General features: G+C 37.1%; 1 protein-coding gene across 7 annotated transcripts in view; it reads left to right on the forward strand.

The window, feature by feature from the left end:
• LOC139980315 (C2 domain-containing protein 3-like) overlaps positions 1–24613 on the forward strand; it is a 63118-nt gene that overhangs the window by 34787 nt on the left and 3718 nt on the right. For 6 of the 7 annotated variants that reach the window (XM_071991885.1, XM_071991886.1, XM_071991888.1 and 3 more), the window contains 12 exons: positions 777–1016; positions 1922–2059; positions 2756–2867; positions 6354–6521; positions 9269–9365; positions 10282–10481; positions 11071–11221; positions 13190–13360; positions 14256–14324; positions 14585–14826; positions 16749–17834; positions 20421–20526. In XM_071991885.1, the coding sequence (XP_071847986.1) occupies positions 777–1016; positions 1922–2059; positions 2756–2867; positions 6354–6521; positions 9269–9365; positions 10282–10481; positions 11071–11221; positions 13190–13360; positions 14256–14324; positions 14585–14826; positions 16749–17834; positions 20421–20526 (2780 nt within the window). The remainder of the gene's footprint in view (positions 1–776; positions 1017–1921; positions 2060–2755; positions 2868–6353; positions 6522–9268; positions 9366–10281; positions 10482–11070; positions 11222–13189; positions 13361–14255; positions 14325–14584; positions 14827–16748; positions 17835–20420; positions 20527–24613) is intronic. The other variant, XM_071991887.1, reaches the window with a different exon arrangement.

Below are 24613 nucleotides of genomic sequence, written 5' to 3' on the forward strand. Positions count from 1 at the left end.
ATGGTTCCTAGTGTTGTACATAGTACTTTGATTAAATATATGTTACGCATGGTTCCTAGTGTTGTACATAGTACTTTGATTAAATATATGTTACGCACAGTTCCAGTGTTGTACATAGTACTTTGATAAAATATATGTTATGCACGGTTCCTAGTGTTGTACATAGTATATTTTTGAATCCTTCCGAACTCTACGTTTACTGTGATTGACCTCGCTTACATTGTCTTTCAACTGAAAAAAAAACATAGTCAACATTTATTAACAAGACCTTATAATAAATTTGTTTCTAAATTTCCCGTTTGCTGAGAAATTTTGCAGCAGAATTATGGTTGAACCTTAATGTAGATTTATCAATTCTACCCAAATTAAAGTGTTTACTCTCTCATTTAGCCTCATTGTTTTCTGTCTTAAGTTATCAGTATTGGAAGATTTGGGATGTGACTATTGCAATATATACCACAGTACCACAAAAGGTAAAACAAAGAGCACAGTGTCATGTGATGGAGGTATTTGGCTATAACATATTTCTCGTCTGTAAGATTAATTTGTTAAAGCGGGAATCAGGGTTTCTTTCACCATGTTCCATCATGTGTCAGGTGTTTTCTGCATTATTCACGAGATCTAATCTAACAAACAATAGTTGTATATTCCATGTTAATTCAGAGCTCTTTCTCTTTGTGAGGACTAGAATAAAGAAATAGGTTTCCTTGGGAATTATTTATGGCCCAGCCACAGCTCACAGCATAATAAGTTTTGCTGATGGTGACATTTTTCAGGATTACATGGATGGTTCACTATCAGCATACCAACACAAGACCAGTGGAATGCAACACAGGAAGACCACTCCTTAGGGAGACCTGCCACAACACAACCATACAGCCTGAACACCGATGGAGGTAGCTTAGAGCTGGTCATTAAATTCGGACGAAAAATGGATCGAGAGAAGGTACTAGAGGTTGGCCAGAGAATGGGTTGGTCATCCCCTATTCTCCTGGATGAAGATGATGAAATTTCAGGTTGGTCAGAGGTGTCCCAACTTTTTCTTACTTTCCCCACCACCCACCCCCCCCCCACACCTCCCCACAGTAATATTCAAACACCTTTGTGAAAATCGTTGAAAGATAATGAAGAGAGAGAAAGACTGTAAACCAAACTGCTTATCTACTGCAAAAAGCTTGTGTAGGTAACATGGACATTTAGAATGCCTTGTGTAGGTAACATGGTAATTTAGAATGCCTTGTGTAGGTAACATGGTAATTTAGAATGCCTTGTGTAGGTAACATGGTAATTTAGAATGCGTTGTGTAGGTAACATGGTAATTTAGAATGCCTTGTGTAGGTAACATGGTAATTTAGAATGCCTTGTGTAGGTAACATGGACATTTAGAATGCCTTGTGTAGGTAACATGGTAATTTAGAATGGCCTCATGTCTCGATCCAGGCAGGATCATCTTCAAATGCAAACTGATATGAAAACAGATTAATAGAAAGATCATGAACATTGAATTAAATGATAATTTAATCTGGGAAAAATAAGAAAATTAAATGTAAAAAAGTGATTGAAAAGAGGGGTAATGATGATCATAGATAACTTCTTCAGCCACTCGAGCAGGTCAATTTGAGTAACTTTTTGGCTATTTAAGTTGTTTCCTTCCAATCCTCTGACCTGTTTATTTGTAGTGACCATCATTCTGATGATATCAAAGGAAAATTTCAAATCCACGAAATTGGTTTGGATTTGATGTGGTTTTCCATATCTCCTTCCTTATATATCTCAGCTATCAGTCTGTTTGCATCTGTGTTTTCTTATAAAGTTCTTATTCAAGTTTCTTACTATGCAAGTTATAACAGTCAGACCTATTTATTCAATAACCATACTTCATATCAGTATTATTCACTGTCCTTCTGTGTTTTTTTTCTAGAAGGGTCATCTCTACCAGTGACTATATCTATTCAAATTGATAAGATTTATTTCAACGAGCAATTGGCCCTCCGCCCTGGTCAAGCCAGGATTGAAAACAACCAGCTGGTATACGTTAGATACCAGTTCTACGATAAAAGTAAGTTTGATTGATTCACTCTCCATTGTTCTCCTCACCCAACACCCCTCACACCCCCTCCCCCCCCCCCTTGGCCCCCTCTCAATTATCCATCTGTTTTATTACTCAAAGTTGGAACCACTGGCCAAAAAAAGTACATATTTTTGACTTATAGTTGTGGACAACACCCTTGCTTATCATATTTATTTAGTCTCTACAGTTGACTACTAAATATTCTGACAATGGTAAAATTATTATTTCTAAAATTATTTTATTTATTAAATTTGTTCATTTATTAGATGGCAAGTGTTATTATCAATCACTGAGATATAAGGTAAATACCATTGTTGTATGCTAGACAGAGAGAGAGAGAGAGATAAATGGTATTAATTACTGCTCAGATGGGGCAGTGCAAGTTTTTGTTTTAGCTTTAAGGACTGCAGTGTTGCTTCACTTAATGCTAGAAAGTCAAGCTTTAGTTCAAACTTCAACAAGCATGTCACAGTTTTCCTCAGGTCATTTTCATTCACTGAGAAATTTGTCTAAGGTGAACACTCCTCAATGTCTGGGAAAAATTGAGGTCATAACCTCCTTGGGTACACTTCAGATAACACTCCACTGTTTTAGTTTGCTCACATTTGCAGGTAATATTGGTGATCGTTCATGCATGGATACATTACTACGATGCTAATATTTACATATTTCCTCTTTAATCAGGACCAACCTGTTCTCGTCAATCCATAGTCAAAGAAAGGCAGGAACGCAGCTCCTGGATTGATACAAAGCATATCGAACATATCAAACTATTAACGAATCCAGCTCTTAATTGGTGAGCATCTAATTAAGGGTATTGTACAAATTATAAATAAATAAAGGTACCAGGGTTCGTACGGGTGCTTGAAAACCTTGAAAATGCTTGAATTTGATTGGTCAGTTTTCAAGGCCTTGAAAGTACTTGATTTCTTATATTTTTGGAAAATGTCATTGAAAAGTGCTTGAAATTTAACATGCTTAATGCAAAACATATTTTGTATGTAATTGTTACACAATAAATACCGTGGAATAGTCAAATTGTGACAAACAAAAAACTTAAAAGAATATCTTAGTTGTCTAAAAAATTACGAGGGAGGGTCGCGCACAATCACCGCAAACTTCTCGCACAGTCACTGGCAAATTACGGCCTCCACTAAGCAATTTCAGTACCAGCGACAATAACCAAAAATCCCCACAAATCTCCGACCACATGGTAGCCTAACTTCACACTGAGTCAACATGGAAATCTAACCTAGCCATCTGTTTATTCGCTCAGTTGTGTCGCAAATAAAGAATAAAAATATCCATGAAAAACTTCAATCTTCGACCACATTTTAGCCTAACAATCACACTAAGTCAATGGGAAATGAAGCCTAACCATCGGTTTGGTTTGCCCCCCAAATAAACTTTGCGTAGCTTTGTTTACACACTTTCCTTGCTGCTATCGTCGCGCGCATGGTAGCCGAACACCACACATAGTCAACGGGAAAATCTAGCCTAAGCATCTCTTTATTTGCTGAAATTGTGACGCAGTTAGCTAGAACTAAAATATCCGTGAAATACTGCAACCTTCGACCACATGTTAGCCTAACAGCCACAAGTCAATGGGAAATGTAGACAACCATCGGTTTGCCAAAAAAAAAAAATAATGCGTAGCTTTGTTTACAATTTCAATTTACTGAAAATCGGCATTTGTTTGGATGGTATGTGCTACTGTATGTCTTAAAGAGGGAATGTTGGGAGGGAATTTTACGTACACCGTTGCTGTGGCGATGGATTGAAGGTTTTAACTTCGATTACTTTTCAGCAGTATATAATGGTTTTGTATTTGGTGGTGATTTCATCCACACACGTTGTTTTCTATGTGTTTCTACATGTTTTCTATTTCAGTTGATGGGTTGTTGGTTTTTCGTTATATATTTGGTGTCTTGACGTTATTTGCTAAACGATCGCAAATTTTTGCGATTAAAATTTTAATGAATTTGCTTTAAGGTCGCAGCACTAGGAAGAGGGTAATTGTGCTTACTTTATCCTATTACAGGTAAATGCTTACAACCATTTCCTTAAACAGCATGTTGAATTTTAGAAAAGAGCACCCCTAAACCTTAACAAAAAAAACCCTCGTAAATTCATTAAGAGGGTCGTTTTTAACTTTTCATTTTCCAAAATTGCCCCCAAAGCCAAATCTTAATTTCTACCCTGGTTGTAACAACAGTCGATCAGACACGGACAGTCTATAGGCCGAGTGAAAATGCATTGCTGGACGTACGCATGTGAGCTGTACAGTAGTAAACAATCTAAATCCTACCTACCTGAACGATAAATTATTTATCATTCTAGTTGGTATGATTTATATTGTATATCATAAACAATACTGTTTGTATGCGGCGCACGTGTAGCGTCGTTACAATTCGGATATATCACGTAAACACATGCATGCTGTGAACAATTTTGGTGGAAAATTTGGAAGGACTACCAAGTTATTTGCAGGACTACCAAAATCTTTGAAAATCTTTGAAACTGGTAGTCCCACGGACAACCTTCTCAAATACCTGAAAATCCAACACTGATCATGTCTTTATATACGCAGCGTACACATTGCATTAGATATGTTTTATGCCTCTGTCTCACAGAATGTCTATTGTTAATGATACGCATGTGCTTGAAAACATAAATTTGGTGCTTGAAAAGTGCTTGAAAAGTGCTTGAATTTTGTTGTGAAAAAAGTGTACGAACCCTGAGGTACATAAATTAAACGATACATATTATATTGAAAGTTTTCATCAACTTGATGGAATGGCTGTTGTCATAGGATAAATGATGTCAGCTCCTTCCTCCCAATCCCTCTCAGAAATCTTTCTGTTAAGATGCCAGCCCTATAGGCATGGCTTATCTCGGTTTATAGCCATAGCAAATAATGAAAGCTTGTACAGTTATAGGCAGCTTCAGCATGGTACAGGATAATGGAGTGAATATTAACTTTACCAAATGGTAAAAGAAGATCTTTTTTATACCTCAAGGAATGAAGGGTAACAATACTACCAATGCGATGCTGCAAAGTACTTTATACCTCTGTGGGTAACAACTAAGAAGCCAGTTTGGTTTACAGCAGAGGCACAATACCTTAGTTTGATCAGCTACCTTGTTCTGCTCATGACTTGGTAAAAGACATGAAAGGGATATGTGCAACTAAACCATTGTATGTATCTGTTTGTATTGTTTGTACTTGTATGTATTTCTATATATTATTTGTACTTTATACATTTCTATATATTATTTGTACTTTATATGTATTTCAATATAGTGCTTGTATTTTGTTTGTAATTCTACATATCATATTTACTTTGTATGTATTTCTATATATTGTGTATACTTTATATGTATTTCTATATTTTGTGTTTACTATTGTCGTTGTGGAACTGAGGTTGACATATCACCCCACTTAGCCTATATATGATGTTTCATTATTCCATTTCAGAGACTGGTTGTGTATTATAGATGCATGAGCAAGAGTAAACTCTCTATTATCAACTACATCAATAATTAGCTTAGCATAGCCTACTTTCCATAACACCCTTGGTCAATACTGTTATATGAATGAGCATCAGAAAAATTTTCATTATGATTACAATCATTTATCCCAGTTCCTGCAATCAACATCAACAACTGTTTTAGCCTAGTTCCTGTATAACACTCATGATTGATGCTGTAAAAGCATGAGCACCAGAAACTACTTAGCCTAGTTTCTGTGTAACATTCTTGCTAGATGATGTTAAATACAGAAACTACTTAGCCTAGCCTAGTTTCTGTGTAGCATTATTGCTTGATACTGTTATAAAGAAACTATTTAGCCTAGCCTAGTTTCTGTGTAACATTCTTGCTAGATGATGTTAAATACAGAAACTACTTAGCCTAGCCTAGTTTCTGTGTAACATTATTGCTTGATGCTGTTATACAGAAACTACTTAGCCTAGCCTAGTTTCTGTGTAACATTATTGCTAGATACTGTTATACAGAAACTATTTAGCCTAGTTTCTGTGTAACATTCTTGCTTGATGCTGTTATTGTCATTAAATGATTATGTCAATTACTAGGTGATTGATACCTGTGTTTTTTTCATCATGAAGAAATACTTTGTTGCATTCGATCAGAACAATGCACCAATAATCAGAGTAGAAGACACCTGTTTCTCAAGGGAAGTAAATTATGGTAGTTCTGATTCTGGTTATGAAATACTCCCATCTGTTGTAAGTATTTAATCTTTCCCTTTATCGCTATTCAGGTATCTGAAGGAAGAGCAATTAGAAATCCAGGTCTGGGTTATTCAAGGTACTCAAGAATCAAGACAACAGATGGAATCACATCCCAGAAAAACAGACAAACTGATTGGATCTGCACACCTTGACCTCATTAATCTAGTAACAAACAGTGGAAGATCCCGCTCAATTAGGTTCGAAAAACGTTTTCTTTAAATTATTAATGCTTGGTTGGATATGAGTAATCCAATGAACCAAAGCATCTGTACCCCTCAAAATGTTTCAGTATATCAAACAGTTTGCAGCAAAGAAAAATATTAATCTTGGCAAAAAATATCAAAGTATAGTTTAATTATAGCTAGATTTTGTAGACATATGACAGTGATACAGTACTTCTGTGATTGTTATCTGTACTTCTGTGATTGTATATTATGGATTGCGGAAGGACCTACTATGTGTATTATTAAGTGTATTATCGTTGTTTAAAGTGCATTAATGCTTGTGTCTTTGATATTCTCATGTTCTTGAAGTTTCCATTTGTATTTATACAAACTCAAAGAGTTCAACTTGACAAGGCTGACAAAAGTCAGCAATATAAAAAGGATTACATTTAGGCCACCATTTAGACTGAAACTGAATATATTGATTTATCTTACCAAAGGATGAACAACTGGTAAATTCACTATATTAATGTTGCAGCCTTTGTCCATTGTGAACATGGATGAACACCAGCTTCTGTGTATTGCAATCATGGATGAACACCAGCTTATGTGTATTGTAAGCATGGATGAACAATTGCCTATATTTGTTGCAATGGTGGATGAACAATAGCTTATGGTTGTTGCAATGGTTGATGAACACTACCTTATGTTTCTTGAAATGGTGGACAAACACTAGCTTCTGTAAAGCTTGACTAGTGTTAAATAAAGATGTTTTTTGAGTGACCCTATTGCTGCTTCAGGCTCTCATTTCTGAGTCAGAGTGAGAAGATATTAGCTCCTCATCTGACTTACAGACTTATGTTTTAGTTTAATCATCATTAGATTGAAGCTATAAGTCTGTCCTGAATAAGAATAAATCATGAACTACCCAAGTTTACATGACAACTCATGTCCAATATTCTGTCAGAAATGCTATTGGAAGCAATTACCACATTACCACATGCTTCATCACATGTCATGCAAAGGAAGGCATCTCCTGCTAGTCTCATTGAATCTATACTAATAAGGAACCTTCATCACATGTCATGCAAAGGAAGGCATCTCCTGCTAGTCTCATTGAAACTATACTAATAAGGAACCTTCATCACATGTCATTCAAAGGAAGGCACCTCCTGCTAGTCTCATTGAAACTATACTAATAAGGAACCTTCATCACATGTCATGCAAAGGAAGGCATCTCCTGCTAGTCTCATTGAAACTATACTAATAAGGAACCTTAATCACATGTCATGCAAAGGAAGGCATCTCCTGCTAGTCTCATTGAAACTATACTAATAAGGAACCTTCATCACATGTCATGCAAAGGAAGGCATTCCCTCTAGTCTCATTGAAACTATACTAATAAGGAACCTTCATCACATGTCATTCAAAGGAAGGCATCTCCTGCTAGTCTCATTGAAACTATACTAATAAGGAACCTTCATCACATGTCATGCAAAGGAAGTCATCTCCTGCTAGTCTCATTGAAACTATACTAATAAGGAACCTTCATCACATGTCATGCAAAGGAAGGCATCTCCTGCTAGTCTCATTGAAACTATACTAATAAGGAACCTTCATCACATGTCATGCAAAGGAAGGCATCTCCTGCTAGTCTCATTGAAACTATACTAATAAGGAACCTTCATCACATGTCATGCAAAGGAAGTCATCTCCTGCTAGTCTCATTGAAACTATACTAATAAGGAACCTTCATCACATGTCATGCAAAGGAAGTCATCTCCTGCTAGTCTCATTGAAACTATACTAATAAGGAACCTTCATCACATGTCATTCAAAGGAAGTCATCTCCTGCTAGTCTCATTGAAACTATACTAATAAGGAACCTTCATCACATGTCATTCAAAGGAAGGCATCTCCTGCTAGTCTCATTGAAACTATACTAATAAGGAACCTTCATCACATGTCATTCAAAGGAAGGCATCTCCTGCTAGTCGCATTGAAACTATACTTATAAGGAACCTTCATCACATGTCATGCAAAGGAAGGCACCTCCTGCTAGTCTCATTGAAACTATACTAATAAGGAACCTTCATCACATGTCATTCAAAGGAAGGCATCTCCTGCTAGTCTCATTGAAACTATACTAATAAGGAACCTTCATCACATGTCATTCAAAGGAAGGCATCTCCTGCTAGTCTCATTGAAACTATACTAATAAGGAACCTTCATCACATGTCATGCAAAGGAAGGCATCTCCTGCTAGTCTCATTGAAACTATACTAATAAGGAACCTTCATCACATGTCATTCAAAGGAAGGCATCTCCTGCTAGTCTTATTGAAACTATACTAATAAGGAACCTTCATCACATGTCATTCAAAGGAAGGCATCTCCTGCTAGTCTCATTGAAACTATACTAATAAGGAACCTTCATCACATGTCATGCAAAGGAAGGCATCTCCTGCTAGTCTCATTGAAACGATACTAATAAGGAACCTTCATCACATGTCATGCAAAGGAAGGCATCTCCTGCTAGTCTCATTGAAACTATACTAATAAGGAACCTTCATCACATGTCATTCAAAGGAAGGCATCTCCTGCTAGTCTCATTGAAACTATACTAATAAGGAACCTTCCTCTTGCATTAAGGTTTTACATTTATCACATTGAACCAATCATAGTGATATTTGCCTTTGATAGAGTATATTTCAAACCATCAAACTTCATGTATGTATATTAAACTTGTACAGTTTTTTTCCCCATTTCTTCAATTCGTAGTGGTTTGTTCCCCCTCATCAAACCTGGCGTGGACAACATGCATGGTGCTTGTGTGAAAGTTACCATCACCCTGAGCTTTGGACAACACCAACAAATGGTAAAGATTGTCTGAAATTGACTCAGATATCTTAAGAGATTAAGATGCTCCTTCAGGAGATACGAATGTATTTTGTTTTCTGGTATTGTTTATCAAGTCCTGAAATTGTTGGTTCTTGTAGCATAAAGCAGTTGTCTGGATTTCATGGATGTATTCTGCTTCCAACAAGACTCGCTCTCTCTCTCTCAGATAATAATACAATACTGTCTCTTATAACTCTGTGAAGGTTTTCTTCTCAACCTGAAAGGAGCAATTAGGTTGACATTTACATAGCATACATACGTGGTATGTTAATGTATGTTAACTCCAATGAAAGTTATATTGGTTAAGATGAAGTGTATATAAATTTCCTCAATATTTTCAGCATTCCTTGTGGTGCTCATGAACCAAACCTTACATTCAAGGTTCTGTTGAAGTTTGTTTAAAGGAGCTGGATATTAAACTTCACACACAACCAACAGCTTTCATCCTTGGCAGCCTAAAGTTGGCTTCCTGAAGCAATTCCCTTGACAAGATTTATGTATGTCGTCCAGTTACAGAGTTGTTGACAATTGACAATTCATAATCATGGACGTTAAATATGAATCTAAGAGACTGACTTTGGTCAGCTTGCGGCTTTGATAAGCCAATGAGGCTTCTTCGCGAGTTCCTGCTTGCAGGAGGATCTAAAATGCATACATACATACAATACATACATACAGTACCAGTGCATAGAAGCAACTGTTTAATATTTCTCCTGCTGATACTCATCCCCACCACCACATGAGATTGTTTCAGCATTCCCCCTCCTCTTACCCAACAGTATTTCATCAGTATTATTTGTGATTAATACTATTATTTGTGATTAATATTATTATTTGTGATTAATATTATTACTTGTGATTATATTATTATTTGCCATGATGATCATTGTTAGGTCACTAACTCTACTGATGAGTATGCTAGTGATGAACAGCCAGAACATAGTAAGCAAGATGGGAGGGATACCCAAGAACTCTCTGATGATGGGACAGAGGCCACTAATCCACCTCTGGAACCAGAAGAGGAGGTCATAGAGCCAATTGCTTTTGAACTTCAAATAGAAAGAGCCATGGGTCTGTGTACCAGTCCTAATAGGTAAGTAAACATTTGAGTTTTCACATAGAAAGAGTCTTGTGTTCCCAGTCCTCATAGGTAAGTAAACATTTGAGTTTTCACATAGAAAGAGTCTTGTGTTCCCAGTCCTCATAGGTAAGTAAACATTTGAGTTTTCACATAGAAAGAGTCTTGTGTTCCCAGTCCTCATAGGTAAGTAAACTTTGAGTTTTCACATAGAAAGAGTCTTGTGTTCCCAGTCCTCATAGGTAAGTAAAACACATGCTCATTTTACAATGATCAAGTGTGTTATTCAAAATTCCCCTTTCAATGTCTTTGAAGGTGCAAAACTGACAATGTAGTGAATTGTCTGTTCAAGTGCTGGCCAAAGTTGATTGTTCAGTCAGTTTCACTTGGCTATGGGTTGTTTTAACAATTCTGCGTTTAAGAAGTTTCCTTCACTTAGTTTTTGATCTGATCATCATTGTACATGTTAAGGTAGGTTTCACTAAATCATATTTTGTCACAAGTAGAAAGGGTATTTACTTCATTCTTGTTATTTACTCCATTGAATTGTTTTCCATATTTTAGTGAGCTGCTTCAAGCTCTGATTCTATTGTGTTTCCTTCAGATGGAATTCAAAACTATTGAATACCTATGTGACACTACAGGCTGGTGAGTCTAGTCCATTGATTACCTCTACCGTACCTGAATCAACGAGACCAGTCTGGAATCACTACCAAGAACTAGTTCTCAACCCACAGGAAGTTATCGAGAAGCAGGTAATTGGGTTACATTGGTAGAATGCTGTTGTAAAACTACCATAAATTGGTAATGTACTTTTCAGTTTGAGGTGGTTACTCCCATCTTATGGGAAAACTAGTGAAAGAATCTGCCCTGTTCTTATTTTGTACTGACTAACATTGAAAACAGATTTACAAGATCAGAAATCTTATAACACCTTCCTCACACAGTTAGTTGCATAAATACCTTCCTTATGCAGTTAGTTGTACTAAAACAAACAAATGACTTTTAAGTCAAAGGGTAATTATCTCATAGATAACATTTCTTGTGCCTTCCATTATTGTTCACTTTTGATGACTATTAGACTTGTCTTAATTTATCATCTTCATGCAAAGATATAGATTACACTGGATTTTGTTTTATTTGACATGGAGCAAAACCAGTTACAGTGTCTGACATTTTTGATTCAGTGAATTCTGTTATGTTACATGAAAATTATCAGGTAGAAGAACATCATTATGAGAGAACTGAAATTATGACTGAATGTTGATGTGGTTCTAGGAATGGGAAAGTCAGATTGGTATTGTTGATTGGTTAGAGCAGGGCTGTGGGTACTTTTGTTTTTAGTAGGTTAATGGTAAGTTAAGCTCTCATTAACCTTCATTTTGGTGCTAAATTCTAGAAGAGTGCTTTAGTGTCATCAGTTGTCTTCTTAGTTGGAGTAATATGTGGTTGGTTCAATCAAATTGACAAAGTTGCTTTAACAACATTTATTACACACTGCTGTCTTCACTTTGTTGCTGAATCAGCCATGCACAACCAGTACACACTGTCTGCTACAATCATCCTGGTAGTGTATCCCTCACACTGTCTGCTAAATCCCATACACTGTCTGCTACAATCATCCTGATAGTGTATCCCTCACACTGCTACAATCGTCCTGATAGTGTATCCCTCATACTGTCTGCTAAATCCCATACACTGTCTGCTACAATCGCCCAGGTAGCGTATCCCTCACACTATCTGCTACAATCCTCCTGGTAGTGTATCCCTCACACTGTCTGTTACAATCCTCCTGGAAGTGTATCCCTCACACTATCTGCTACAATCTTCCTGGTAGTGTATCCCTCACACTGTGTTACAACCCTGCTGGTAGTGTATCCCTCACACTGTCTGTTACAATCGTGTATCCCTCACACTGTCTGTTACAATCGCCCAGGTAGTGTATCCCTCACACTATCTGCTACAATCCTCCTGGTAATGTATCCCTCACACTGTCTGTTACAATCGCCCAGGTAGTGTATCCCTCACACTGTCTGTTACAATCGCCCAGGTAGTGTATCCCTCACACTATCTGCTACAATCCTCCTGGTAGTGTATCCCTCACACTGTCTGTTACAATTGTCGAGGTAGTGTATCCCTCACACTGTCTGCTACAATCGTCCTGGTAGTGTATCCCTATAACTTTGTAGACGTCTGAGTTTTTATCCAGTGAGATCAAGAGCTGTTTCTCTTTTCACAAAGCTTTTGACTAAGAAAGTTAAACGCTCAGGGTAAAATATGCCAAACAATAATGACAACAGATTGTTTAGCCAAGATTTCAACAATCATTGCATATGTGGGTGCAGTACTAGTTGATAGAGTTAAGTAACTTGATATAATTTTTACCAGTTTAGCATCCTTAGATGAAGATAATGGAGACGTTGGATGTTGTTATGTTTGATACAATTTGAAGACTACAACAGTTTCTGACATTGTTAAGTTTGTACTCTCTGTATGATAACAGTAAATTAGAGGAACCTTAAATCATCAACACTAAGCTAAATCTGAACTGTTAATGTGTGGGATTAGAACTCCATGTCAGGTAGCTCCCTTGTGTAATTGTAACAAGTCTAGCAGGAGGAGAATAGAGGGTTAAATACCTCATGATCTAAGTGGACAGATGTAAGAATAATTGGCTTGGCGTTATGAATATGAGTTTCAATAAATGTCATTTTCTTTGACAGCATCTGATCTTTAAGGTGTGGCACCAGACTACTGGTAGACAGGACATGAGCTGTGATAGAATGCTCGGCTTCACCTCGGTCGACCTGGGACCTCTGTTGGTAGGATTCCGTAGCTTGAACGGCTGGTATAACATCATGGACTTTACTAGCCAGGTCAAAGGTCAAATAAAGGTGTGAGATACTCTGTATTTCTTCTTGTCATCTCTACTGTTTATACATTAAATTAAGGTGTGAGATACTCTGTATTTCTTCTTGTCATCTCTACTGTTTATACATTAAATTAAGGTGTGAGATACTCTGTATTTCTTCTTGTCATCTCTACTGTTTATACATTAAATTAAGGTGTGAGATACTCTGTATTTCTTCTTGTCATCTCTACTGTTTATACATTAAATAAAGGTGTGAGATACTCTGTATGTCTTCTTGTCATCTCTACTGTTTGTACATTTGCTATACTTACTTTACTTACCAGAATGTGCTTTTTGTTCTGGCTACGCAAACAATTGTGTTCGTCCATGATTTTCTCTACAGGTTGGTTGGTCATAGGTTTGACACCTGACATGGTTCAGTGGTAAATGTGTAATCTGAAAATGTCATGAAAAGTGAAGAAGTTGAAAATCTGGTTAAGTCATGTTGTCCTACATATCTGCTGAAAGTCTTTGAAAATTCACTTCATGTACCAATGACAATAGTTTTCAGAAAACTACATTATCAAAAGACTATGAGATAGTCAAACATTGAGTTTAAATGCCGTTTAGCCCATGGATAAACGTCTGAACTTAAGCTGCGTTGCTGTTAATGAGACCAATAAAATGATGATTTGTCATGGAATTTTGTTCGTACTGATGTTACAAGAAGCCAGTTAGTAGAACAACTAGCAAAAAAGAATGGTTTGATTACCTTCTGATAACACTTAAAATTAGATTGATTCAGTGATACTTGTAAACTTAATCCAGTCATTCTCTCTTGCTTTCTTTCTGTTTACAACAAATTTTTGTGTCAATATTCTGCACAAGCTCTTTGTAACTCAGGATTATCGTTAAAATGTGTTTTTGTTATTCAACAGATTGCAATCACTCCAAAAAGAGAACTCAACCAGTTAAAGACAAGAGCTGTACGGTTTATGAATCAGGGGGTGAGTTTTGTTGTCAGACATAATTTGGAACAGTAATTAGTTCTTTTACATATGTTGAAATATCTTCAAACTGAGAATGGAAGTATTTGTCCCACTGAATCGAAAACATTAATGTTACAGTCTATCCTACGGACACTGGGTTGGTCCTGAGAATGAATTTCTTTATAAACCTATGATGCTAGACAACCAAGAACATGTCCAAGATGCGATAAACAAATCTGTTATTATCTTTTTATTATTTTAATATTATTATCTTTTAGATGGCATCACCAAACACCTCAGGTCACCTGCCACCAATCCACTCATCACACCCCTATCACTATCAGTCCACGAACACCAGTACAACTGTCCCTGTAAGCACTGATTCATCAGCAGCAGCTAGAGAGAGACACCACCAGACACATCTGAGGGGAGTAAGGGAATCTCATCAGAGGTTGCACTCAAACAGGAGAAGTTGGGAGAAGGAGGAGCCATCTCTGTCACATTTGAAAGAAACTTTGAGGTTAGTCATAAAGATGTTGCAATCCTCAAAAAACTGACAATGAATGAGACACTTAGCTCCTATTGAATGATGACAGATACAAAGGAATGATGTGTTCATTGTTAGCAGACACTCACATACAAATTGATGATGATGATGATAAAGTATGATGTGATGATATATGGTATGGTATATGATGTCACCATAATGTATGATGTGGTGACATATGGTATGATATATGATGTCACCATAATGTATGATGTGGTGACATATGGTATGGTATATGATGTCACCTTAATGTATGATGTGGTGACATATGGTATAGGATATGATGTCACCATAATGTATGATGTGATGATACATGGTATGATATATGATGTCACCATGATGTATGATGTGATGACATATGGTATGATATATGATGTCACCATAATGTATGATGTGATGACATATGGTATGATATATGATGTCACCATAATGTATGATGTGGTGACATATGGTATGATATATGCTGTCACCATAATGTATGATGTGGTGACATATGGTATGGTATATGATGCCACCATAATGTATGATGTGATGACATATGGTATGGTATATGATGTCACCATAATGTATGATGTGATGACATATGGTATGATATATGATGTCACCTTAATGTTTGATGTGATGACATATGGTATGGTATATGATGTCACGATAATGTATGATGTGCTGGCATATGGTATGATATATGATGTCACCATAATGTTTGATGTGGTGACATATGGTATGGTATATGATGTCACCTTAATGTATGTATGCAAACTTTGGATCTGACCAGACACGCATTTGGTCAGATCCTTCACAAATTCCGGCCGGATAAATCTGAGCAGATTTTTCCCAAGTAGAATGAAATCAGAGGAAATTATAAAACTGAAGACAACTTCTGTTCCTTTGTCACAACTGTTGAAAAATGGAAAGTTAAATTTACACTTTTTGGAACAACTTCATACTTGTTCGAAAGAGATACTCAACGACTAAAAACTTAAGTTTAATACTACCTACCTCTTTGTTCTCAAAGAGATAATTCTGGGCAGATATAAAAACCGGACTGGACTTTTTCTTTATCAGACCGGAACCGAATTGTTTTTCATTCTCCAGTCAGAGACTCTGACAGGACCAGATATCTGGTGCATCCATAGATGTGGTACGATTAATAATAAGTTATTGATTCTTAGGGCGGGTCTCAGAAACCTCTATATCGATAAACAAATACATCCACTCTGTTCAACAGAGACCTAATACTTGTTGTACCATCAAACTTTATTCCCATGTTCCCACAAAACTGATCTTTTAAACAGGAGAATATTTTTTAGGATTAAATAGGTCTTTCTAGGTAAGCTATTGCAAGCATGAAGAACTGTTCTTGTAAACAAGACTTTATCATTATCACATGAACTTAAAAAAAAGCCTTCATGTTGGCAGTTTTACATTTACATTAACAGTCAGCTGTTTTTATCATTGATGAAACTATGGTAACATGCTGTTGTTATAATAAAACAAACTTAAAAGCAACAGGAAGGAACAGAGGACTCCTGCACTTATCTGTCAAGGTGGAAAACAAGACAAAACAAAGAAAAAAGTGCTTAACCTCATTATGAATATAATGTTATCATGGAAAGTTGTCAGTTTCTGTAGGAGGAAATATTTGTCTTTGTAATTATCATAATGTGTGGATATCTTTATTAAATTTGATTGGATCATGATTACAACCACATCATCATAACAATCAGATTTTTTTCCTTCATGTGACATACTTACGTACTTATTTTATATTTAATTTTAACAAAATCATTTTCCTTCATGTGACATACTTACGTACTTATTTTATATTTATTTTTAACAAAATCATTTTGTTTCATTTAGTTTTACTCTTCATTTATTCATTTTAACCTTCCAAGGAAAAACTTAGCTGATCTGGATTCTTTGAAGGAAAAGCTGGATCGTAAGAGGAGATGTCTAGATGGACTAGAGGAGGAGGAGGCAGATACAAATGATAAGGATGGAGATGATGAACAGGACGAGGTGGAAGTACAGCCCACCACACAGATGTATGGTAGAGGTGAGGCAGGAAGGGGATTATATGGGAACCAAGAGGACCTATTGGATCCTACAACATCAAGAAATGTGCAATATGTTCAAATGTCAGAGGAAGATGAGAACGTAAGAGGACAGAGTGAGGACGTAAGAAGACAGAGTGAGGACGTAAGAAGACAGAGTGAGAGTTTAGGCGACTCGGAAAGTGAGAATGAAAGTAGTATTGTGATACCGAGGACATTGAACGATGTAACGCCAGATGGTAGAATTAATGGACAAAGAACAGGAGGTACTGAGGAGGGGCTAGTTGAAGATGATAGGGAGGAGTTTGAAGAGGTAAGCACTGAGACTCCAGAGGCGGCCTTAGAGTGGATTCAGAATAGGATATTACAAGTAGTTGGTCCTGGGGTCAATAATGAGATGGGGAGGAATGATGAAGAGGCAATTCAAGAGGCAGATGAATCAGAGAGACTAGGAGTAGAGGTCAGAGAGGAATCTAAATTAGCAAAGACAGATAAAGAAGGGAGTGTCGATCAGGGAGAGGTTGATGGGGATTCAGAACTCTCTAGGTCCTCATCTCAGGAAGAGGAGGAGGAGGAGGCAAGTTTTGCTAGTAGTAGGGATGAAGGAGATGTTTGTGATTCTTCTCCTGGGATGGGAATGGTAAGACCTTCCTCTGATAATGAGGGCTATGTGGATGTGGAAGTTGATAGACCAGTTATTGGACCGCAAGATGAGACAGAAGCACTCACGGAAACTGATGAAGAACTGGAAACAGAATCAGAGGACAGAAGAGATCAGCCAGACCTGGATGGAGTGACCAAAGGAAGTGTTTCAGTATTGATAGGACCAGCAGATTCAGAGGATACGCTAGAGAGACCATTGACAGTATCAGGGAGGTCAACAGAAGTACCTGTCCATGGAAATCAGGAGAACAGACAGACAGAAGAGTATCCTTGACAAGTTACATAAAGTGATTATAAAGATTAGTAGATAATAGATTCATCTGTATGACAAGCTTGTCTTGTGGTTTGGGAAGTGAAGTTTTCATTCACCTCCAAGAATTATGCTAAGAGACGTACATAGCATGAAGCAAGAAGGAGCACATTCTATATGACAATGACAGGAATAACCGTAAGAAGTCAAGAAAAAAGATATGCAAGCAATGTTAAAGCCAAGTCATTGCTATTTTGTGGATACTGGAATGAAATTTCAAAAATTTAGGTTATTTCATAATTTGTTGTCATCATCAAGACTTTACATTGAACTAAGAGACCGTAACAGTTGTATTCAGAATACACTACATGTCAATTGTAATGTCATCCATTGATAGATATTAGTCATCACTCTCTGGTCTGGCCAGACACTTCCTCGACAGGATACACTACATGTCAATTGTAATGTCATCCATTGATAGATATTAGTCATCACTCTCTGGTCTGGCCAGACACTTCCTCGACAGAATACACTACATGTCAATGGTAATGTCATCAATTGATAGATATTAGTCATCACTCTCTGGTCTGGCCAGACACTTCCTCGACAGAATACACTACATGTCAATTGTAATGTCATCCATTGATAGATATTAGTCATCACTCTCTGGTCTGGCCAGACACTTCCTCGACAGAATACACTACATGTCAATGGTAATGTCATCCATTGATAGATATTAGTCATCACTCTCTGGTCTGGCCAGACACTTCCTCGACAGGCCTCAAAATACCAGCTTTATGCCACTGGATTTTGCTGCCTGCTTGCAGAATAAAAAATGCATTTATATTTTCTGCAAGAAGACATAAGAGATCATAAACGCATGATAAGTCGGACAAGAATGGTCAGTCAAACATGAGCATGATATACATACGTAACATAAACACATAGTACAAATATTATCTGGCTGCTCCATCAAGCCTCTACAGTTACGCATGATAAGTCAGACAATGGTCAGTTAAACATGAGCATGATATACATACGTAACATAAACACATAGTACAAATATTATCTGGCTGCTCCATCAAGCCTCTACAGTTACGCATGATAAGTCAGACAACAATGTTCAGTCAAACATGAGCATGATATACATACGTAACATAAACACATAGTACAAATATTATCTGGCTGCTCCCTCAAGCCTCTACAGTTACGCATGATAAGTCAGACAACAATGGTCAGTCAAACATGAGCATGATATACATACGTAACATAAACACATAGTACAAATATTATCCGGCTGCTCCCTCAAGCCTCTACAGTTACGCATGATAAGTCAGACAACAAGGGTCAGTCAAACATGAGCATGATATACATACGTAACATAAACACATAGTACAAATATTATCTGGCTGCTCCATCAAGCCTCTACAGTTACGCATGATAAGTCAGACAACAATGGTCAGTCAAACATGAGCATGATATACATACGTAACATAAACACATAGTACAAATATTATCTGGCTGCTCCATCAAGCCTCTACAGTTACGCATGATAAGTCAGACAACAAGGGTCAGTCAAACATGAGCATGATATACATACGTAACATAAACACATAGTACAAATATTATCTGGCTGCTCCATCAAGCCTCTACAGTTACGCATGATAAGTCAGACAACAATGGTCAGTCAAACATGAGCATGATATACATACGTAACATAAACACATAGTACAAATAATATCTGGCTGCTCCCATAAGCCTCTACAGTTACTGTTGTAATTCAGGAAAATGCCAGTTGGAACTTATTAGTAGTCAACAGGTCTTATTAAGCACTTGCTAAAATTATGAAATTCTAGTCCTGGTTGGTTTTCTATGACCAGGAGCTGTTCTCATAGCTAGTTTCAATAGGCCCACATCATCTTGAGAACTAGCTCTACCATCCAGTCAAATTCTAGCCCTGGTTGGTTTTCTATGACCAGGAGCTGTTCTCATAGCTAGTTTCAATAGGCCCACATCATCTTGAGAACTAGCTCTACCATGCAGGCATCTGAAATAAGTTTCCATTTAGCCACCTGTTAAAAGAAAGAAATATATATTTTTTCGTTTCTTTGAACAAACTTGTCATCAATTTGTATGTTTTCATGCTGCCTGGAACAATCAATGGTATTATTATAGTAAAAACAAGTAGCAGTGGTGTATTTCCATGGTAAAGCTGTTGTAACATTATCAGTGTTATATGTGTTGTCTTAATGTAAACTGTAGATTTATAAATGTTACTGTAACACTGCTCTCAAGACAGTATTTAATCTCCTCCCCCCCCCCCCTCTCAACAGCATTGCCTACTTCTGTGGGACATAGATTTATACACCTGGCTCAAATTAACCCATGTCACCAACAAAAAAACTCTAATGCGAGAGTAGCTTATTGTAACGTTTGAAAAAGTGTTTGTTAAAACCTGTGCACAGTGCAAGTAATTTCAGTAAGTGAACTTCCAAGGCTTTACAATGGCTATAATTGTAAAAAAATGCGAGAATATATACTCTCTTTTTTTTTCTTCATAATTTGTTTCTGTGAAATTGTGTCCTTAAATTTAAGTCTAGTACTGCTGTTGCCTTTCAACTACCCAACTTCTTTCTGCCTGGTGAGGATCTGGCATCGGCTATGAGGACTCTGGATAGTGCAGTATCAAGGCCTAACCTTAGATCGGTATGTTGCTATCAGTATCTGGATAGTGCAGTATCAAGGCCTAACCTTAGATCGGTATGTTGCTATCAGTATCTGGATAGTGCAGTATCAAGGCCTAACCTTAGATCGGTATGTTGCTATCAGTATCTGGATAGTGCAGTATCAAGGCCTAACCTTAGATCGGTATGTTGCTATCAGTATCTGGATAGTGCAGTATCAAGGCCTAACCTTAGATCGGTATGTTGCTATCAGTATCTGGATAGTGCAGTATCAAGGCCTAACCTTAGATCGGTATGTTGCTATCAGTATTTGGATAGTGCAGTATCAAGGCCTAACCTTAGATCGGTATGTTGCTATCAGTATCTGGATAGTGCAGTATCAAGGCCTAACCTTAGATCGGTATGTTGCTATCAGTATCTGGATAGTGCAGTATCAAGGCCTAACCTTAGATCGGTATGTTGCTATCAGTATCTGGATAGTGCAGTATCAAGGCCTAACCTTAGATCGGTATGTTGCTATCAGTATCTGGATAGTGCAGTATCAAGGCCTAACCTTAGATCGGTATGTTGCTATCAGTATCTGGATAGTGCAGTATCAAGGCCTAACCTTAGATCGGTATGTTGCTATCAGTATCTGGATAGTGCAGTATCAAGGCCTAACCTTAGATCGGTATGTTGCTATCAGTATTTTACATTGTGTGTAACTTCAACTTGGTTACCAATATCTGGCAGTTTGAGCAAATGTACTGAATACTACAGAGATAAGTATTACAACATATCAATCTTAGGCATCCTTGTTAGAACAATGGCAATGTAATTACTTAGCAATATCATTATTTATATTGGTAAATAGCAACAAAGCTCTTTCTAACACACAAAAACAATGTGTGACAGTTGAAGTACAAGTTCACTCAATAGCAGAAATGCTTCAATAAACAAGTTGTTTTCTTTTGCTGCTGGTGTTAATAACTTCCCTTAATATCAGCAAAGTGACTTTATGACATCTTGTGAAATAAATGTCTTCCTTTGACTCAAAAACCTGACAAAATAGAAAGGACATAAAGGAAACAATCAAAGACTGATCTTGTCACTGAAATTGATGTGTATTAAAGTAGCTGATGCTGCAGACTGTACTAAATCACACTTGTGCATGTTACTGAGGGTTCTTATGAATACATTCAGACATAGATTCAATCTCAACGATGCATCACTGCTGCTGCTGGGTTCAGTATTAGCATTGTTTATACAATTAAGGGGCAAATAGTTATGGAGATGTCAAGTACTGGTTGGGTAAAGTTATTAAGCAGAATAACAAATATAAGAGTTTATTTATTTATTTATTTTTACCACGCTTGGTATCATTATTGGTAACATTCTTGTGCCAATTCAAACATATTTGAATACAATAAGGTCAAAGACCTTTTACAAGTAATGATAAGTGCATACAAAAACAATGATGCATCGTAATTAACTGAACAGTATAGTGCAATTACTAAATGAGTCTTTTAACTGCTCGTAAGAAATAAAAGCTTTGCCTCTTTGCTTGAGTTCTTTCTCAAGTTTAATAGCAAATTTTAACTTGTATAAAAAATCTCTACATCTCATTTCCGTGTTTGTAAATTGTTTTACTGAAGATGAAATACTTGAGATGAAAAATTAAGAAGTTATATGGGTGATTCACAGAAAGATGATACCTGGATCATATACCTTTGAAAATATAAACTGACTGTCAAAAATAGCTTGTTCCACAACTAAAATGAAGTTTGATATAATAGAGTAATCCCAAAAGAGATGTAACAGGGTCTCATCATAGCGACCACAAAGGTGACATCGTGGGTTATCGATTTGCCCTATATATCAAAATATCAGACTGACAGAGGTTATATTTAAGTGGATTGTCTATAAAGGTTTAATGTGGTATGAATTACACTTACCAGGATTACATACAAGGGTTGAGATAATAAGGCTAAAGCTGTGTAAATTCTTGGGATTATTTACTGGTTAAAAGAGGAGGTAATAAGAGTTACCTTCCTCATAGTGTTCAATATGAAGACAGCGTTTACATTACAGCACTTGCTGTTCAGAATTAAATTAATTTTAATGTCATTGCTGAACCCGGGTCAAACCCAAGATGCATTTTTAATACAAATTTAATACTGAGCACAGGGTCTGATCTTAACTTGTTGTATATTCAGGGTTTATGTTAAGAATGCTGCAACAGAGAGTTACATCCAAGGTTAAAAACAGCCAGACTTATGTACAGGATGTATGTACAGGTAAATTTATCTACAGGTAAATTTATCTACAGGTAAATTTATGTACAGGTAAATTTATCTACAGGTAAATTTATTTACAGGTAACTTTGTGTGCAGGTAACTTTATGAACAGGGTAAAAATATAGTTTAATATAGTTGTTACATTACAATTTTGATCCAAGTAATACTTCGGTAGTGTTTCGGTTAAAAATAGTTACATAAAGGAACAATGCAGTGGTAACCTTACATGTTTGAGCCAAGTAATACTTGGGTATTGTGCTCACAAGGTTGAATCAAGTAATACTGAAGTAGTGTGCTCACAAGTGTGAATCAAGTAATACTTGGGTAGGTGCACTGTTTATTCATCTTTGATTTGTTATCAGAAGGAGGTGTTATTTCTGCTTCAGGAAATTTGTCTGGAAAACAGGTTCATTGCTCACCATTAGTAATTATTCTTAATGAAACTGTTGCTGTTCATTCCTTCAGTTGCAAGTGTTCATTTACAAAAAAATATTGAAACCAGGGCAAGGTTTGACTTACATCTGTAAATGACATTAGAAGTGTCTTCCTGTGCAGTTTCGTCAAGTAACACACCGAGGTGGGAAGGAAGGGAACAGGGGTAACACACCGAGGTGGGAAGGAAGGGAACAGGTGTAACACACCGAGGTGGGAAGGAAGGGAACAGGTGTAACGCACCGAGGTGGGAAGGAAGGGAACAGGTGTAACGCACCGAGGTGGGAAGGAAGGGAACAGGTGTAACACACCGAGGTGGGAAGGAAGGGAACAGGTGTAACGCACCGAGGTGGGAAGGAAGGGAACAGGTGTAACTACCGAGGTGGGAAGGAAGGGAACAGGTGTAACGCACCGAGGTGGGAAGGAAGGGAACAGGTGTAACGCACCGAGGTGGGAAGGAAGGGAACAGGTGTAACGCACCGAGGTGGGAAGGAAGGGAACAGGTGTAACGCACCGAGGTGGGAAGGAAGGGAACAGGTGTAACGCACCGAGGTGGGAAGGAAGGGAACAGGTGTAACGCACCGAGGTGGGAAGGAAGGGAACAGGTGTAACGCACCGAGGTGGGAAGGAAGGGAACAGGTGTAACACAAGTAAAGAGGGATCATGTCTCAGTACCATTCTACTTAGGGAAATGTACAAAAGCATTCATCATTAAAGTTTACATATTGACTCATCCAATGTGTTCACCAGATGAAATCAATATCACACACAAGAACAACAACTTTTAATAATTTGCTGACAATGTTTGCACATGTTGTGTATGGCTCAGTGAATCAGTTTTCAAGAAACAGGTTTATTAATTGCAAAATGATCTAGTTTGATGGTAACATGAAACAAAACACATCAAGAAAGTGGCCAACTGGTGTTGAAACTGAAAGTAGAGAATGATGGCCACTAGCTTTGAAAGTAAAAGGAATGACCACTTGTAGAGCTTTAATCAATGCTTAGTCACAGATGTAATACCAAAGAGGCTGATAAGGGAACTTTACACAGAAGAGATGCATGGAAAGTCACTCAAACGCAGTACTCACATTAACATATTAATTGGTACTCTCAGATGACTAACAACCAAACCTATCACCTCCAATTGTAGTTCAGTTTGTCCGAGTGTAAAAATGTCAAATATTCTTAATATTTGACTTATAAGCATCTGTCCTGGCCTGAGGGCAATGCTACAATAGATAAGGCTTGTGAAGTGTTTGTACATTCTAAGTGTGGGTGTGTAGGTTCATTTCAATCACTTGGGTTTGTTACAAATGTGTGTTCTTGCTGAGGCTCGAAACATTTCAGTTCATATAGGGTCAAGTTTCTCCTAAGTTATGCTAATTTATAGTAGGATAA

Source organism: Apostichopus japonicus, chromosome 14 (genome assembly GCF_037975245.1).
Source record: "Apostichopus japonicus isolate 1M-3 chromosome 14, ASM3797524v1, whole genome shotgun sequence".
Taxonomy (NCBI): domain Eukaryota; kingdom Metazoa; phylum Echinodermata; class Holothuroidea; order Aspidochirotida; family Stichopodidae; genus Apostichopus; species Apostichopus japonicus.